Here is a 19,508-nt window from a genome sequence, read left to right on the forward strand (position 1 = left end):
CCTTTGTAGCTTTTTCAGTTCGGGTGAACACCAGGGTGGTTTATTCTTCCCTCTATGCTTAGCTGCTGAACAAGCCTTAATTGGGCTTGGTTGAGCTTGGTTGCAGCAATTAGTCAATCTATTGACCATATTGGAGGACGCATCTGCTGATTGAGGACACCGAACTATAAGCTATACACAGCGGACTTTGAAGGTAAAACAAGGTCTTGTATTCCGGAAAAAACAAAACTAACTACATTTATGACGCACAAATATAACAATGCAGACAGAACTTCGATAAGCTGGGAGACAGATGGTAAAAGGTACCGGCTATCGCCTTTTTATATGACACATGAAGATCCAGTACCGTCGAGACTACTAAAAGAGCTGATACTGGATAGCGAAGCCTGCAGCAGCAAATTACTAATGGGAGGCGACGCAAACGCCCATCACACTACCTGGGATATTAACGAGCGAGGTGAGTCACTCTTTAATTTTATTATGGAAACCAGATTATTACTTTGCAATCGCGATAATGAGCCTACCTTTATTGTACGTAATCGTCAGGAAAATCTTGACATTACGTTAGTTCCTAAGCACAGAAAGAAGAATAAACCACCCTGGTGGTCACTTGAACTCCTGAATGAGGACAAAATCAGGATTGTCTGCTGCCATGCGATCGATTAGGGCTTGCGACGCACTACTACTTACTATGGTGCAGATTTATTTGAAGAAGACGCACTGTTTGTATTCTCATCTTCCTGCGACTCGCTCAAGAGCTCTCTTTCTGAGTATGTTGTACTCGAACCAGCTATAAGCTCAGTTGACGTACTCGTACTCATATTCTTAAGTCTAGCTGTAAGCTCAGACCCTGTCGAACAGTATCCTTCCAAGTCGATGTTCTTGACGTCACTTGAGGACTCCATAGGATCTTCCTCAGCATCATTAGCTTCAATATCTGGGGGTAGTTGGTCGATAGCATCAGCATCTGTCTTATAGGTTCTGACTCTCACCTTGTCAAAACCATAATTTATGATACCTTCGCTTTTCGCCAAAGGTTCCAGTGAGTTGTTCGTTAGTAACAGGATCACCTGCGTTGTGGCACGTTTCGTCACCACACCGCCTACTGTTGTAGTATTGTCAAAAGCCTTGACAAATTTCCAGCCCGCCGTTGGAAGGCACTTATTATTTACATAATTTGCTGTGAGTCGTAGGGTGCAGGGACCCAAACTCGTTCCTCGGTCGAGACGGGATATATTTTTTGTCTACTACCACGAGCTTCGCTCCAGGGTAGATTTCTCCGATCTTAGCTATTGCTAATTTATATAGCTCTACCGACCTGTCGTCGTCGCAGGCTATAATTTTAATTTGGCCTTGATACCAGCCAGCGTCAGTACATGATGGTGGCGGACCTGGTTGCTTAGTAGCGCTTTCAACGTCATATTAGTCAGAGCAGCCTGCACCAATTTCCAATAGGCCCTGGGAATTCTTCCTTCGGGATCACCCTCATGCAGGATACCAATAATGATGCTACCTGTGGCAGTATCTTCCCCAGTTCTCCGCATAGCCACATGATGTCGACTAATTGGATTGGTTCCGATTGTCGCAGTAGGCACCGATGTACTGGAGCTAGGTTTAACGTCAACCTCAGTGCCAGCGCTTGCCGCCGGTCCACTCTGACTAAGTTTGAATTCAGTCTTCGTGGTGGCAGAATGAGAGCTCATTTTAAACGCTGCTCGCTACTCGGAGCTTGCTGCCCCTTCTAGTTTGTTTATTTGTTTTGTTTTTTGTTGTTGCTTGATGATGCGTTTATAGTTGGTCCCACGAGTGTCGGAGAAGAGATGTCCACCTGTGCAAAGTTCCGAACTACACAGCGGAGAGCGTCAGGTATCCGTAAGCTCACGTTAACGACTGGGCTATATTTGAAAAAGGGCCCCCAGCCAGGCTGATCCTCGGCACGGGTCGCACGACACCTTGATTCGGACCTTTACCTCACACCATAGTAAAAATCCACTTTCAAATGCTGTACTATTAAGTCTTACCTTAGCTAGCTACCTCTCAACTGTGTGCAGAGTGAGAACTGTGGTATCTATTACCAGTCAGCACCCTCGGGGAGGGTTCAGTGGAGGGGTTTTGCCAACCAACCAACTGTTAAATTTTCGAAATTGTTAATAACTTTATATAATTGGGATCCAACACATGCCAAGCAAAGTAAGCCATGAGATCAAATGTAAAATAACTCTTACGAAAAATTTCTCTCGAATAGTCCTCTCTCAACCAACAAAAATCAGATTATAGAAGTCTTCCGCAGCGATCGTAACTCAAGTTACGTAACTAGTGAAGATGAGACGGCTCACAACGGTAGAACTATTATCGAAATACGTGGCTTTGCTCTAGTCGGCGACGTGAAAGACGAAAACGATGAAGTGAGGAACTGTGTGTATAATAGAATATAATTATGAAATGGAAAAGAAGACAAGATTTACGTTCATTTGACTATGTCTCTTGGCACTGATGCACAATTGTAGAAATCCATTGATTCGGCACCCATAGGTGGATTTGAAAGTAAGGGCTGCTGTGAACACAACAGGAGGACCAAGTTCAACAGAAACAGAAACAACTGACGGCTGGTAAAATAGGAAGAAAAACAAAATAAGCTTAAAAACCAGGAAACGTTTGCCTATATCTATCTCGAACCCGTTAGGCTGTTACAAACAATCGTTCGGTGAGCACGTCATTGAATTGTATGTGTAAGACGACATTATTAAAACTTGATTACAAATTTTATTTTAAAGTTTTCTACAAACACTACAGATTCTTTTTTACATATACCCATATCCGTATGACATCTCGGTATTATTATGAGAAAACCTTTGGCATATGAAATGATAACTATTCTCGCAAGAATCATCGCCCCATTGCAAAGAATTTTCGATCAATTTAACACAATGTTCTCTGCCCTCTGAATTATCAGGTTGACCAAATTCCCAATTCATGAACCTAAATTGGGGTCCATCATAGTCCCAACGAAAGTTCCGCAGATCTGCTAAATTGTTGCCGGCTGTCCAGAAGTCGTTAGCTTGAAGATCTAAGAACAAACACAAATTAAGTGCAAAGATATTCTAAATATTTCTATAGACTCGATCTTACTAAAAAAGTTTAGATAATTTTGCACTTCGAATTGATCCTTTGCCGTTTCAATTTGAATCAGACTCCAGTTATTTTGCTCACAAAATGCATAAGCCGCATACCAGTTCAACTGTAGAAAAAAAAGGAATTTTTATGATAAATAAATTTTCAAATGAGAACTGCTTTACCTTAATCAGGGTGACAATATAATTATCGCTAAGAGTATGCGGCATGCTATAGGATACATGGGTCTTACTTTGAGATGATTTTTCCCAACTCACACTGTCTGGCGTATACTCGGGATCCTCTGTGACCCGGTCTGCCATGGTCTGCCCAATAAATGAGAGAGAAGTGAGCACCAGCGCGAACGCAATATTTCTAAAAAATTGCATTGTTCCACTACGGGGAAAATATCTCGTCTTAAAGCGATTCATTAAGTCACTGAGGTTTTATAGTAGTTTTCATATATGCGTATATGTATGTATGTAGCTCGGTTATTTATTACACGTGTGTGCATTCAATTTCAAGTTAGTAATTTGAACAGGGACTTATCTCTAAGAATTCTTTTTTGCCCAAGCAATAAATTACAATCATAAATCTACTACCTGAAAAAATGTTTTTCTAATAGCTGAAAGATATTTTATGTATTAAAATGTCACGTGCCAATATTCGTAAAAATATATCTTTTAATTTATTTTATTTGTATAGATACTAGGACCACTCTAACAGCACTGAAATCCAGAAGTCGAGCTACCAGTTTTGGAAGGCGGAATCGACAACCCATTAAGGTACCCACCGATAACAATACAAAGGAGGTTGTATACGTGCCTTCTCTCCCTCATTCCAGTCCCGTGACTTAACGATCAACCACTTTCGGTTTCGGATTACTTTGAATAATAAAGATAAAGCTAAATGTTAAGCAGAGTTCTTAAATCCCCCTATACTTGAGCGCAATCTTATACGAGTATTGAAAGACCTCCCAGCAATGCAAGATTGAGAAATAATACCAAAAGGTAAGCTTATAGGTATGTTCGCCATACAAAAAGCGAGTTAATTCACTGTGTTACACTCTATAATACTGTGAGGTCACAATTTGGTAAAAGTCTTGTAAAAGTTATCAAGGTGAAAAGCGCTTTATTGCAAACACTTCAATCTCAACACCTACAAAATTGGTACGGATCCCTCTTGTAGACTTTCAAAGGAAAATCTTTGAGACTCTCACTCGAGTACATCTTCTTCAATAAGATTAACTACAGTAAAGAGTGACACCTCAACTCAATCTTAGTTTTCGACTATCGACCCACAGTTATATTTTTCAAGCCAAGCCCTTTATCATATATTTCTTGATATATGCGAACCGCTTACGCGATTTTAGCCGAGTTTAACAAAGCGCGCCAGTCGTTTCTTTCTCGAGCTAATCGGTGCCAGTTGGACAAACCAAGTGAAGCCAACTCCTTCTCCAGCTAGTCTTCTCAACACAAACGACGCTTTCCTCTTGCTCTGCTACCACCAGCTGGTACCGTATCGAATACTTTAACCGTTTCGGGACGGGAACTTTTGTGACGTACAATCTCAAAGAAAAGTATTATTTCGTCTCCTATGGCTATTTTAAGAAAAGTAATTTGATAATATATTTTTAGCGCATCCCTAAAAGGAGATATTGTCCTGGGATAAAAACATCCCAAATCCATCTGTATTCAAAAATATTATATTAATAAAAATTCTAGACTTAAATTCACTCGATTTCATTTTATTTTGTCGTTTATATATTCAATTTTATCTTATAAGACATTATATTTATATCTGATGGCAAGGAGTAAAACATTTTTTACAAAATGCCAAGTTGCAAGCAATGCAAATCTGATTCGTACGGCCATCTTTGCCCTTTTTAGCACTATTTACGCATCGTTGTCTCTTGTTCGTTCTTTGTGGCGAATGATCTCCCAGATTTTGTTTAATTTTTTTCTTCATTGCGGAGACCGGTCCTGTTCGAACTTTGCGCTGAATTTTCGCATTCTTTTTCCCTTCGTCGATGAGGCATTCGGATAGCTCTACCAAGAATCCCAAGAACGGTTCTCTTTTCTGACGTGGGTGGTTTGTTTCCGCCTGGATAATCCAAGCATTTACGGCGCATGTCATCATAAGTCGAAAGAAAACTTTTCGCCACCATTTAACAGACTTTTGGTCTAGTTCATACAAGGTAACCATTTTGTCGGCCAAATCTACGCCACCCATAATGTTTCGGTATGTTTTCACTAAATCTGGACAAGTCACATCAACTCTGCTGCCATCTTTTTGTTTTCTTTGAACGGTGCCCACTGTAGCCTCATGGCAATTGCTTAGAAGCATTACATGTTTAGTATCTTGCCAAAGTACCAGATGAATTACACTTGAAAACATTTTCTCCTCTGTTTAGTTTTTCAGCAACTTTAGATAAATTTTTTCTGTTAGATATACAGGTACCTAAAGCTGGAAAAGGAATATGTATTATTTATCAATTTTGTTGACGTGAAAAAACGGTCAAAACACAATGTAGTGTCAGGATATCTGATGCTCGATGCCAATTTCATAATAACGCGTTCGCCTAATGTGGATGATGTATGCGAATTGTCTTCTTTTCCGGAATATATATTAAAATCGTAAGTATAGCCAGTCATACTGTCGCATCTCATCCATAATTTTATTCCTCTCTTCACTGGCTTCAATGGCATATACTGCTTCAAGGTAGAGCGACCCAAAAATTTGGTCATAGATTCATCAATGCTTTGGAATGGAGAGTCGGATCTACATTTTTGAAAGGTGCTTTTGAGGCAATTGACCAAATCATCAATGAAATATGTTTTAGGTTTTGGATCAGGCTGATATGATAACGAGGAAAAATATAGTTTGGACATAACGTGTAAGAACCGATCTCTGGACATGGCTTTTTTTATGTATGGATTCCCCAATGAAGGGCTATTTGAAAAATAGTCCTTCAAAGAAGGCACTCGATTATGTGACATTACAAATGTGCATCCGAGAATTATGAGGATCTCACCAAAATCGGTTCTAGCTCGTTTGTTTTTTACATGGCTTAGTATGATGAATAAAGCTTCTAGGCAATAGCTTGAAAAATACCTCCAAAGGTTTCAGTCCACGAGTTATGCCCTCATTACTAATGATTCGTTCTTGGCTAATAGTGAATCGTGGCTTGAATGTCGGTTGTGGGTCTGTCCATATTATAATATCATCAGGCCATTCATTCACATTATCTTCTTCCAAACGTTCAACTTCGTATATTTCATCATCAGTACTTTCATTTTCACCATCATTTTCATCTATAGCACTTTCATTTCCACGATCAATTTCTATTTCTTCATCATATGCTCTGCCGGGCTGTGTGTTTTCTCCATCTTCTGAATCAATGTTGCTTTTTTCACTGGGACTGTATGCGGAACCACTATCAGCAAACAGATCATCCTCATCACTCGATTCATTCAAAAAGTTCTGAATTTGTGAAACACCCAGTCTGCGTGGTCTCTCCATTCTGTAAGTAAAATAATGTACATGAGTACGTATGGGATAATAATATCCCACAAATAAACAGATTTGGAATGATTTCTTCCCACGGAACTTACCTTGACTTCTTATAAGGAAAATAGGTTATTCTTTATTCTAAACTTTTTATTTCAATAGATTTGCACTAAATGTAACTATCTTTCTAAGCTTTTTCCAAACAAATACCATCTACGCAACAACGTGTCTAAGAAAATGACATTTAATAAAAAACTGATGACTCCAACCAACAGCTGGTATTTTTGTTTTTGTAGAGAAGAGTATAATGAATGATTTGGGACTGTTTTGAACCAAATTGCTTCCATATTGTGACAGATACGATTTTTTTAATTTCTTCGGGATAAAAACATCCCCATCGTCGCGAAACGGTTAAGAGCCGGAGCGTTTGTTTCCATTCGGACGACATGACGCAGTCAAAGTTGCCACTGGATTTTATTCACTGCACTACATCTATGTCGTCATAAAGCTCATACAGCTTATCGCTAACGTTAAAGGTATTTCGTATAATCTTTCTCTCAAACACTCCAAGGGACGCCTCATCGGATATTGTAATTATCCACGCTTCTGCACCATACGTTAGGACGGGCATGATGAGAGCCTTATAAAGTGTTAGTTTTGTTCGTAGAGAGAGGACTTTACTACTCAATTGCCTACTTAGTCTCAAGTAGCACTTGTTGGTAAAAGAAACTCTTAATGCTGGTTCCTTGATAAACAAAGATTTAACGGCTCTACTGATATTGAAAAACGTCATTTTGCATAGCCGGACAGTTTTGCGACGATACCAAACTCAGACATCGCAACATATAGGCACCTCCTTTTAATGTAGTCGAACGCAGTTTTAAAAGCGGCAAAAAGATGGGGTGTGTCGATTCTCCTTTCATAAGTATTTTTCAAGATTCTGCGTATTGTGAATATCTGATCAATTGTGGATTTTCTAGGTCTAAGCCCTCACTGATAAGGTCCAATCAGTTCGTCGATGGTGTGCTTTAACCTTTTCCGACAATTCGCTTGCTTTCACGGCAATTAATAATAAATGAAGATGGAATTAATAATAAATGGATGTTTATTCGGAGTGCTATGTCGGCCGCTATGTCTAATAGCCATGAAAAAGCTCCTCATAAAAATATCTGCCAATCGGAATCGGCTTGAAACTGTTGGTCCCTCCATTTGTGGAACAACATCAAGACGCTCGCCACAAATATGAGGAGGAGTTCGGCCAAACACCCAAAAAGGATATACGCGCCAATTATATATATATATATAATGGGTATTTAAGCAATTGTATAATAGAAGATAAAATGCGAAGCATGTGCCATTCGAAGCTACAACTTTACTCCATCTTTCAGGCGGCATACGTATTCCTCTGATGCAAAATCGGAGTTCGTTTGACTTGACAGTCGCATTAGCTGCAGCCGGTAACGATCACCAGTGATGGTTTCAGATGGTTTAAGGAGTTCATAATACAGGGTTGCCCATATTCGACGGACCCGACGGATTTCAATGACTCTTTGGGCCCATTTCGATCGACGAGGCTTGTCCGGAGGCAACAATCTTTGCGTCAATTGAATCGTATACGGGAATAAATGCAAATCAATGCGGATAATTCGTTGTAAAGTGGTCCGAGCAATGCCCAACTGCTGAGTACGGCGATTTTGGGATGTCCTTGGCGACACCTTGGTCGGTTTTGATTTGGCCTCTTTGGATTAGAAAGAGCATCACCAGTCGAAAACCTTTCGTACAAACGTTTAATGGTGCGCACTTTTCACATTATTTAATTTTTTATATGCACGTTGAGTTTTCACAATTGACTTCTTTTGTTAAATGTAAATTTCAACAATTTGGGAGCGCTCGCGTGGCGTGTACTCTTGCATGGTAAAAATCTGCTTGGACTGACGCTTCCAACGCGGTATGTCATTAAGCGATCTGACGTCTCTGTCAAAAGATACAGGGTTGCCAGATAGGTCCGTCGAATATTGGCAACCCTGTAGATGACGCTCTTCTAATCCCACCAGATGCACCACAGAACCTTTGGAGCATAAATTTTGTTTTTCGCTGTCGATGGACCGGGTTCACCTGGAAGTCTCCAACATTTTCGTCGCTTAGGGTTATCATAATAGATCTATTTTTATCGCCAGTGACGATGCGATGCAGAAAACCTTTTCTGTTCTGCACTTCCACGTCGGCGGAAATTTAATTTTAAAACTACCTTTCTTAAAAACGTGTAGTATTTATTAAGTCCACCACCGTTATCAACCACTCCTTGAAGGTTTCGTAGCCTTAATCCAACTAGTTGGATAAGCGCTTCCTGCGTTATTTGATTCCATGCCTCCATTAACTTTTTCTTTAGCAATTTTCCATCAGTTACTGGACTTCGTCGAATTTTCATCTCTAGAAGCTCCTAAACATGCTCTATTCGATTTAAATCCGGACTCCTCGCTGGTTTATTTAGGTTTCTGGGAGCATAATGTAATGCTTAGAGTCATTGCCTTGTTGGAAACCTTAACCTTGCCCAAGACGCAAGCCGCCACCATCAATAGAATGGCTTTAGATGTGGTTCCAACATGTTTTTATATTTATATTAGTCCATAGTTCCTTCAATAAAGGTCATCTTTCCAACGCCAAACAATTACGCTGCCACCGCCATCCTTGACAATCAAATGTTTCATTTCCATATCCGCATTTCTGCTCCTCCATATTTTAGACCGGCCACCATTTCCAAATATATTGAACTACGATTCGTTAGTAAATAAAGCTTCAGACCAGCAATCCATTCTCTTGCCAATATATGACCATGCAAGCCCAAGCCGAAGACGACGGTTTTTTTCTGAGGCTTTTATTAAGATATCTCCTTAATAGTTCTTGAATGAATACTATTTCCAGATGTCTCAACGATGTGTTGGACCGATTTCGATTTCCGAATTTTCGGATTTTGGTCGATTTTCCGTAAAATGGAGCTTATTTCTTTTCTGGATCGCTTTTGGGCGGCTGATTGACTTTTTATTTTCCTATGAATTCATACGAATTCCAACATGTGTGGATGTATGTGTGTAATAGCAATGACGATTTATCAACTGAAATTTGCGAATAACGGATAAATGTAAAGTAATCTACTTTTTCAATGTTTGCTTTGTTTGAATAAACCAAAGCAGATGGATGTTTGAAGCTTTTTGTTGTGTAGTTATTTTTATTTTTTTTGTTTTCTTGTTATTAAGGTGAAACAATTTAATTTTTGTAAATAAATTTATAAATTCCGAAAAAAACTACATCAACAGTGTTTTCAATAGGTGTATGCCTTCTGGGAAATAAGAAAATATGCTGTGCTGTATGCAGTCTTAAGTCCTTCACTGTATGTATACAGCTTCGTACGTTTATTGTCATATAAAAACAATCTCCTTCATGTTTGAATTAAATTAAATATATGTATTACTGAAAAGTTTTAATAAGTAATCATAAATTAAAAATCTAATGTATGCAGGAAGTGAAATTTACAAAATTTCCACCCAATTGTCTCTGTCCACTCTTTAACCGTTTAGTGGAATGCATTCCACACAAAAGCATTGAAAAGACTTCGCCGATAGATGACGCTTCCTATGATACTGTCGGTAAGGCAGTGCGAATGAAGTCGTTAGCCAATGCCGTTCCGTTAAGTGAGCGGCACTAAGTGAGAATGGAATGCACTGCTCAAATTAAAGCGCACTCATGAATGGGAAAGGCAAATTGTATTAAGTAACGGGTCGTAATACTTATTTTACAATTTTTAATTTTGTTCGTTTACATACTTACATACAAATATTTTCTAGTATTATATTATATGTATATCACCAAAAAAACCATTGAAATAATTTAAAATGTATGTTTATTGGCCCTTTGCTTACTGTTTCACATAAGAGTATTATGTATATGTATGTGCACACTCTCATAATATGCAGAGGGCTTAAGAGAGCTTTAAGTGAATGATTTTAAGGAATTTTCTGAAAGAATCAGTTTTTTGTAAAGACAGGCCGCGTTCCTCTACTTTCGAATTCAATAGGGCCGGAACGTAAAAATTGGCTGGAATTTAGAACAATGTATATTTGAGAATTTTTGGCAACCTATAATGTTTTTATTAATGAAACTTGGTGGAGATGTTAGTGAGGTGTTAAGGAACACTCTTTATAACTTTAAATTATTCGGGAAATAATAATTTCTTAATTATTTGCATTCAAAATGCCCTCGGGAACTTCACTATAATTTGCCACATTACTCTCTATATTTTTTAACATTTCATTAAAATTCACCAAATATACACTCACACGCGTGTTTTTACTGATTTTTATGCTAATATTCTAATTATTTCTATTAAAATTAAATGCAAATTCATTTGCCCATGCAATCACTTTCCAATTTTAAACACGAATAAGAAGAAGATTGGAATGACAACAGTATGGTGTTGCCGGTTGCCTGCAAATGAAAACAAAAATTAAGTACTTGAGTTTAGTGTTAATGATGGGGATGGGGGTTATTGTGCCTCCTTACTACATACACGCATATGACGTTTTAAGCGTGCAAGTTTCAAATCAAGTGAAAAGTTAAAATACGCTCTTTAAAAGATACCATTGAAAATTTTAAGAATGAATCCACCTGAAAGCGGTAAGTTTATAATTTTATTTATAAATATATCTCATAGTAATAAAGTTATTTACAGATTGTGAACTTCCCACAACGAGCAAAGCGATTCCAACGCCAGGCAATACTTCTTTGCCACATAGTCTGACGGCGTTGGAAATAAAGTCTATGTGGAACTTTTCGAAAGTAATGCAAAACCTGAACACAATGGAAAAGCGTGTGGCATTTGCGGAGGAAAACGACCTTGTTTTGCGTTCTAGGGTCTGTCGCACGCAAATGAAACTACAAGCTAGAGGAAACGATTCTTTGGGTACCTTTAGGTGCAGTAAGGGACAGTGCAAGAGGAAGTCAGGAGTGTCCAGAGCTACTGGAACGTGGTTCGAGCAATGCAAGATATCGCTGCCACACATTTTTTATTATATGTATGCATATGCGCACCGGTGGTCGCACGAAAATATACGCTTCGAGAACTATTTGAAAGGATCCTGTCTTTCGACAGCCACCATTTGCGACTGTTATAATTACTTCCGTGAGGCGGTAAGTTTATACCAGATTGACAGGCAGGAGTCGGTGGGTAGGATTGGGGGTCCTGGAAAAGTCGTACAAATTGACGAAAGTAAATTTGGCAAGCGGAAGTATAATAAAGGTAATAAGTTATATTTGTAATAAAGTATGTACTTTTTTAACCAGTATGTTTAAATTTAGAAAGAAGAGTGGAAGGCCACTGGGTTCTTGGCATTATTGAGGACAGTAGTGAGGATCTCCGTCTAGAAGTGTGTCCAGACAACATACGTTCCGCGGATGTGCTCATACCTTTAATTAGAAAGCACATCAAAGAAGGTTTTATTATACATATGGACTTCTGGAGAGCCTATGACTGCTTGGCTAATTATGGGTATGAGCACAAAAAAGTTAACCACAGCGACCCCGACAACCCCTTTGTGGTGGAGGATGGTACTCACACGCAAAGAATTGAGTCCCAATGGCGCGTTGTCAAGAGATATTTCAATAAAGAAAATTATAACCACCCTGTTTGTTTTACAGATGTTATAGTTGAATATTTGTGGAGAAAATCTGTAAATAAAAATCACGAAGACCCATTTGTTAAACTGATCGAAGCAATAAAATACAGTTATAAGCCGTAATTTTGGCTTTTAATTACTTATTAATATTATTGTTTTTAAGTTTAAATGAGTTGTATGTTTTTTTTTTTTTCAAAAATATTTCTCAACTTTATATTACAGCAAAAAATACTGCAGTTTTACAATGAACCTTCCACTGAACATCCCTGCGTGCGAACTTCGTTTTCATTTCAGGTGTATGGCAACACCAACTTTTCGCTAAATTAGAGAACTTTAACATTAACTTACTTAAAAACTATAAGCCTCCGGCAGGTTTTGTTATCAGTTTTAAGATGGGGGTATCCCCTCTATCACCGCCTTTTAACCGTTTTTTCAAAGCGATATAGGTACATTATACTAAAGTTTTCCCTAAAAATTAAAGTGTCGGTGTCGGGTGCCTTTTTAGCTGCATGAGAACTATCGTAATCGACAATTATTTTTAGACAGCTGAGAATGAGAAACTATGTTGACATAAATAACTTGACAAAAAAAAAAAAAAATATGTTCACGAAGTTCCTAGATCACTGGCGGCATCTTCGGTTATTTCTCTCGAAGTGAAGAAAGAGGTGCCGTTACGGTGAATGCCGAACGCCATCGAGCGATGCCGACTAAATTCTTGTTTCGAAAAATTAATTAGCTAAACATTAACGATATTTGATTACAACAAGGCGACATAACTTGCCATTCCAGCGCGCCTAATAATCGATTTTTTCCAATATTCAAACCACCATTGACGCCATTCGGCCAGATTTATTAGAAAAAGTAGTCAAAAATTTTACTGATCTAATGTAACTCGTAGCCGCGGCGAATATAAAATTCATTCCAACAATATTTCTGTTTTGTTTTATTAATTGAAGCACTCAAGCTCTTAAAAAACCAAAGATACAATCCTTACCAGGAACTTATTTAGCATTATTTTTAAATTTTGAATGAAAAAACTCAAAAGCTTTCAAATAACGTAGAACAGTTTCGAATTTCTCGAAATTTTGGATGCTCTTTATGAATCCTTTAAAATTTTAAAATTTGTGAGCGATATCTGTAAAAAGTATTTTAAGAATCACATTGCGATTTTTGATTAATCTCTCAGAAGATGTAATCAAATATCGGGTTAAATTTTTTTTGGTTAAAAATAAAATTTATTATTATATATTTCGCTCTGAAATAATGATTATTTTATGCGTTTTTTTTCTTTTTGGTACAGCAATGAAACAAATAAGCAAGAAGGGCATGAGCCAAAAACCAAAATGTCGAGAAAAACGGCTTCAAAGTTTCTAATTTCGTATGCATTTCTGGGTAAAGGTAAAGAGACATTTTCTTCGAGTAATTTAGGGTTAATACCTTCTAACTTAAAGAGCTGGTAATTATTTCAGCACATTTTATTTTTTTCAATCAATTGCGACCAAACGCTTACATTGACGGCTTCGACTACTAATCAAGACATTTTTTCATAAATGTTTTCGTTGAATACTTTGGTCCTCATATACATATTCTTGGTGCTTACACCCTTTATTGGATATTTGGCGAGCTCCCCTTACTATTTGTGATGGATGTCTTGATGTTGTTTCATAAATAGTTTTTTATGAGCAACTTTTTCATGACAGAAATACACTCAGTTTGTCACTTTCTGCCGAGGGGCTCCTGCTATTAGAAAAAACCTTTACTATTTTTGGTGTTTGATGCACGGAGATTCGAACGTATGCACTTCCACTTGGTAGTTACACACCAACCCATTTAAATAGATTCTTTAAACTTTTCTTGAAAATGGCCAGAGTTACCTGAAGAACGAGAAACCAGAGGATTAAAATGTTCTTAAAAATATTATCGCAAAATTTTACTATTGAACATCGACATATCAATATATTTTACACGTAGGATCAGAGTTATGAGCAACCGAAAATCCATTGAAAGCAACCGTTTGATGCGTCCTATGGGCTCGTGGAATCATCGGTCCATATTGTCCCGGTCGGATGACGGAAATTGAAGCACGTGATCTCCTCAACATTTGGCGCTACAAGACGGCGCTAATTGCTATAAAACCCCTGAAATAATGGAGTGACTGCGCCGTCGTTTCGATAAGCAATTTATCTCTCGTCTGGGATTAGGGGATTGGCCACCAAGATCGTGTGATATCATACCTTTCAACTTGTATTTGTGGGGGTATGTAAACTCTGAATTGTTTGGGGATAAACCAGCTTCGTCTAAGGCATTCGAAGCTTATATTAATAAAATTATTCACGAGATACCGCCCGAAGTCCTCCAGCGAGACATTCAAAATTGGTGCTTACGGATGACCGAATTGGGCGCAGTTGTGGGCAGCATTTGAAATGGATTATCTTAAAAACATGTCGTGAAAGGTTCTACACAAAAATAATAAAGGTTGCCCAATCAATTTGGATTTTCGTTGCTTTATTTCAATTTAAAATCCGATACCTCTAAATTGGTCAGCCTTTACAAGCTTCTGCATTTAAATTTTTGGATCGGGCTTCTGCCCTTAGCAAGGGACTAGGGAGAAGCGTAAGTAGAGAACAGTATTTGGGACAATCAGCTTTTTGAGGCAGTAGATCCTTAATGTAGGCTGTATGCATTGCCATCACTCAAGGATGATACATTACCAAGTTTGCTCTTTTACTAATGTGAAAAAAATTCCGAGGTGAACTTTGGCGACCACGTCACTAGGGAGATTCTGCAGCCGAATTCTGCACGATCATTTCACATGTATTCACACACTCGTCCAATCAGTCGTTGTTCACATAGCAATCAAGTGTCATTGGTTGATTTTTTTCGTTTATTAAAAGCTCAATCTCAGTTTTTTCGTAAACAATCCGCTTCACCGTCAACCTATCAGCTGATTCTGTCAAATTCAGTCAGAGCGGAATAACGGTCTGCTAAGTAGCACACCTCTAAAAATCTTTTCACCATGGCAATCACCTACAACTATTGTGGGTATAAAGAGTTTAATTTTAGTGTATATAATAAGTTCTCCAAGACTGAATTTTTTATGAGGATATGATGTAAAAGGTGGCTGCGGATAGCTTGAAGTCTATATCAGTTTCAATGGCAATGGACACAATTTACTTGAGGATAAGTGGTCAGCAGAGCAGTTAACGCAATGGGTGCAGGTGCATGGTTAAGGGTTTGCGGGGGGTAGAGCACATGTGTCGTAAACAGAGGGCTTATGGCAGCGTTTTTTTGTGGGACAAAAAAATCGAGAGTACTTACACCTCATGTGGTATGGGTAAAACGGTCTTACCGTGGCATAAATTTTTCGTTAAGATTATAGCGGCCAAAAGTTAGAAGGACACCGCCAATCGGAGTTGGTTGACCATTTACAATTTTGGTATTTGTAAATTTGTACTTTACCCTGTTCTTTTAAATTTACTTCTATTTCATTTTCTGCGACTTCATTTGAGCATGGGATGTGGTTTGTATCTTTTGTAAAATTTAAATGCTTGCCCACTTTAATTTTCACATTTCAGATTCCAAAAAGCTGCTTTGTTGTTGTAAACGTCTTAGAGATAGTACCATTTTTCACAAGAAGTAACAAATTTTGGTCCTATGTTCAACATCGTCTTGGCATTACAGTCCGGGGTGGACCATTGCCTCCTCTACAATACGCCTCCATTCCTCTCAACAGCCCGCTTGTCGTGATATTTTCATCTTTCGTATAACGTCTTCTACGTCTTGCAACCATCGTCTCCTTTACCGGTCTCACTGTCTTGCTTCAAATACTGTTTTGGTCGTTCTTTCGCTGCTCATTCTTAAAACGTGTCCATACCACCGTAATCGTTAGGACTTTATAAACCGTGTTACATTTCCTCCCGCGATTCAAACATTGAGCTCGTGGTTATACCGTAAACGGTATGTACCGTCTTCTAATCGTATAGGGCCGAGCATTCTTCTAAGAGCTTATATTTCAAATCGCATCAGTAAATTCACGTCATTAACTTGAAGGACCCATGTGTCACAGCCGTAGGTGAGAACGGGTCTTATAATACATCTTTTGTACATCTGGAGTTTTTGTTCTTTTGATATCAATGAAGACTTCAAAAGTTTGATATGGCCAAAGTACGCTCTGTTAGCTGCATGAATACGGTCTTGCATAGATAAGTAAGTACATATCCTTATTTAAACTAAGTATTTAAACTCTTGCGTGAACTCAAAAACATAATTTCCCATTCGGATGTGACTATCATGAATCGATCGTGTTATTTACTTCGCCTTTTCTTCATTTACCAGGTATATACTTATGAAGTGAGACTTTCAGTTATTAGTCCATAGATGTCGCTAGGAGTATTTTTAAATCTTCCCAAATGTCTTGTTTTTTTCGTCTGTCATCTGTCAACAATATTCACTTCATTGTTTGTTACGTTTCATACAACTATGCATTTTTTTCCTCTTAAAAATGTCGAATTTCGTGCCTTCAAACTACGATTTGCCGACATCATGAGACCACTTGTGAAATGCTGCTCTCCCGGTTCAAAAGGAAGTCTTTTTCGCATCGAGTAGTAACGAGTGATGAAAAATGGGTGTATTTCTCCAATCCCAAGCGTAAACGATCGTATGGTCCGCCCGACCACAAGCCAAAAACAACGGCCAAAAAAATCGCTTCGGCCGCAAGGCAATGCTGTGTGTTTTCTGGGATCAGCTTGGTATGATTTGGTACGAGCTATTAAAACCAGGTGAAACAGTTGACGGTGCACGCTACCAACGACAATTGGCCGATTCGAACAGCGCTATACACCGAAAACGCCCAGAATATGCTGATCGGCGTAACAAAGTAATTTTTCTCGATGACAATGTACCGCCACATCGAACACGCACTTTCCGAGCAGCGCTTCAATTCTCACGAAGAAGCCAAAAAATGGCAAAAGATTGCCTGAGAGATGGGAAAAATGTGTCACTAGCGATGACTATTATTTTGAAGATTAAATTTGTAATCATTTGTTGTTAACAAACGTTTGAAATTGAAAAAAAGTCTCAGAAAGTCTCAGTTCATAGGTATACACCTGGTATATTGAGGCCCGCTGGTCTTGTAACTTGCACTAAGCGCATGAAAACGTTCTGAAAAGTCTGCCTATTTCTCGCAAGAATCGCAATGTCGTCAGCGTATGCGCATATTTGTGTCGATTTATAAAATATTGTGCCACCTTGAGCTATTTTGTTTATTGCTGAATGCAGTGTTAAATTAAATAAAAGCGTTGATAGTGAGTCACCTTGCCTGTATTTAATTTCGAATTCGTCAGATATTTCGCCATTCATTATTACTTTAGCGTTTGAGTATATAAGAGTCATATTGATCAAATTTATGTATTTTGTGGTATACACAGTACTTCTAGGTGATGTCGATATATTTTCTGTTGAGTTTAACAAACGTTAAGCAAGCTTCTATAAAGAGCAGTGTAGATTAATGTTGAACTCTTAACATTTTTCGAATGTCTGCAACATGATAAAGCATTGATCTGTTATCGAACGTCCGATTCTAAACTCGCATTGATAATCTCCCATAAATCTAACAATACTGTCTCGGTCCTAAGTTTAGTGATTTTTATTAAGTAAGAGCTAACGTTTTTTAGTGCTTTATGAACAGCGAAGCAAGAAAACTCATTAATTGGTAGACATGCTGTCTGAGTGACACACCCCAGACTCAATTAGCGCAAAGGTGCCATTTTGGTACACCACTTGTAGAACCACTGCTGTTACTTAATCAAATCATATCCATAAAAAAACCATAAACCAAACCATAAATCTGTCAATGTCATCTATTTTCTTTCCTGCAATTTCTACCAAGCTGTTCATTGCGGATTCCTCCAGCGTTCTATATCGTAGAACACCCAGCCTTGCGCACTCACACACATAGTGGAAGACTGTCTCCCTAGAATCTTCTTGATTGCAGCTTCTACATCTATCCTTATACGGTCACCCCATGATCCTGACATGTCCTCTGATGTCTGAAGATTTCTGTAGTTGGTTTATGTTAACAGCTCGCCAGTTCTGGACTGGTTGTAATCTGGCTACGTTTCCTTCAATATTTTGCGGATATGGGTGTTGGTCCATCTGTCAACAGTCTGCTTTTGGAATTGCAAGAAAATCTCCTTTTTGTAGACGCTTCAGCTACCACTTCGGATACTCTAGAGAAAGCCCCCTGTCTTTTTCATTTCGTTCTATGGCCAGGTACCCAAATGAGAGTGATTTTTGTCGTGCGTGCTGAAGCATTTAATTCTTCTTTGCATTGTCTGACGATTTTTGAATTGGTTGTTGGTGACTTTATAGCAAAGTTGGCTGCTTGACTATCCGATAGTTATTGTGGATGATTTCTGATTATTCTGCAAGCTTCCCTTATCCCGAGAACCTCTAATTGAAAGATACTATTCCGTAGGTTCGAATCTCGGTGAAACACCAAAATTATAATAAGAAAAACATTTTCCTAATAGCGGTCGCTCCTCGGCAGGCAATGGCAAATCTCCGAGTGTATTTCTGCCATGAAAAAGCTCCTCATAAAAATATCTGCCGTTCGGAGTCGGCTTAAAACTGTAGGTCCCTCCATTTGTGGAACAACATCAAGACGCACACCACAAATACGAGGAGGAGCTCGCCAAACACCCAAAAAGGGTGTACGCAATCCACCTTGGATCCATCGGTGATATCTTCTTTAACTACTAAATTCCTTTCGCGCAGAAAGCATTACCTTAAATTCTAGTGTGAAATCTAGGGTAGCGGTGATGTAGTCTGAAGAAGTGCCGTGTAAGATTCGGCTATCAAGAATTGTACTATGACTAAACATTCTAGCATTCCAACAACCATCCTCTTTTAGTAGTAGATTTAGTATGACATTCAATGCCTCAACTGGTCACGATTTCATAACTCTAGTTATTCCGGCGCAGGTTGCTCGTTGTACGCCAAATAACTGTCTAACGTTGTACTGTTTGTTTAATGCAGGGCACCACACTAATGCTCCGTATATCAAAATCGGTCTTACGATGGCAGTGTACATCCAGACTGTGAGCTTAGGCCTTAAACTCCCATTTCATAAGCTTTTTCTATTCGCTTTTCTGCATTGTGCATCCAGTACAGTTTCGGATCTAGCACTACTCCTAGATGGTCGCTCTGTCTAAAAGTGGA

At 38.5% G+C, this 19,508-nt stretch overlaps 3 protein-coding genes across 3 annotated transcripts; 1 reads left to right on the plus strand and 2 right to left on the minus strand.

The window, feature by feature from the left end:
- Positions 1-689: 689 nt before the first annotated feature.
- On the minus strand, positions 690-1,703 carry LOC129248823 (uncharacterized). The gene is made up of 3 exons (XM_054888435.1): positions 1,361-1,703; positions 812-1,180; positions 690-766 (listed from the first exon to the last, which is right to left on the minus strand). The coding sequence occupies exons 1-3, from the start codon at positions 1,701-1,703 to the stop codon at positions 690-692; spliced, it is 789 nt and encodes a 262-aa protein (XP_054744410.1).
- Positions 1,704-2,740: 1,037 nt separating this feature from the next.
- LOC129247194 (C-type lectin 37Db-like) lies at positions 2,741-3,520 on the minus strand. Its single transcript, XM_054886202.1, has 3 exons — positions 3,297-3,520; positions 3,130-3,238; positions 2,741-3,067 (listed from the first exon to the last, which is right to left on the minus strand). Exons 1-3 carry the CDS (start codon positions 3,498-3,500, stop codon positions 2,802-2,804), a joined length of 579 nt encoding a protein of 192 aa, XP_054742177.1. The 5' UTR covers positions 3,501-3,520; the 3' UTR covers positions 2,741-2,801.
- A 7,916-nt stretch (positions 3,521-11,436) lies between these two features.
- On the plus strand, positions 11,437-12,413 carry LOC129248824 (uncharacterized). The gene is made up of 2 exons (XM_054888436.1): positions 11,437-11,914; positions 11,974-12,413. Exons 1-2 carry the CDS (start codon positions 11,437-11,439, stop codon positions 12,411-12,413), a joined length of 918 nt encoding a protein of 305 aa, XP_054744411.1.
- The last annotated feature ends 7,095 nt before the right edge of the window (positions 12,414-19,508 follow it).

Source organism: Anastrepha obliqua, chromosome 5 (genome assembly GCF_027943255.1).
Source record: "Anastrepha obliqua isolate idAnaObli1 chromosome 5, idAnaObli1_1.0, whole genome shotgun sequence".
In the NCBI taxonomy this organism is placed as follows: domain Eukaryota; kingdom Metazoa; phylum Arthropoda; class Insecta; order Diptera; family Tephritidae; genus Anastrepha; species Anastrepha obliqua.

Coding starts and splice junctions, on each gene's coding strand:
- LOC129248823 (XM_054888435.1), bottom strand. CDS start 1,703: ATGAGCTCTCATTCTGCCACCACGAAGACTGAATTCAAACTTAGTCAG. Junction 1,181..1,360: donor TCATGTACTGACGCTGGCTG/GTATCAAGGCCA, acceptor TACGACTCACAG/CAAATTATGTAAATAATAAG. Junction 767..811: donor ACTTAAGAATATGAGTACGA/GTACGTCAACTG, acceptor CAACATACTCAG/AAAGAGAGCTCTTGAGCGAG.
- LOC129247194 (XM_054886202.1), bottom strand. CDS start 3,500: ATGCAATTTTTTAGAAATATTGCGTTCGCGCTGGTGCTCACTTCTCTC. Junction 3,239..3,296: donor ATATTGTCACCCTGATTAAG/GTAAAGCAGTTC, acceptor TTTTTTCTACAG/TTGAACTGGTATGCGGCTTA. Junction 3,068..3,129: donor AAATTATCTAAACTTTTTTA/GTAAGATCGAGT, acceptor GTTTGTTCTTAG/ATCTTCAAGCTAACGACTTC.
- LOC129248824 (XM_054888436.1), top strand. CDS start 11,437: ATGTGGAACTTTTCGAAAGTAATGCAAAACCTGAACACAATGGAAAAG. Junction 11,915..11,973: donor CAAGCGGAAGTATAATAAAG/GTAATAAGTTAT, acceptor GTTTAAATTTAG/AAAGAAGAGTGGAAGGCCAC.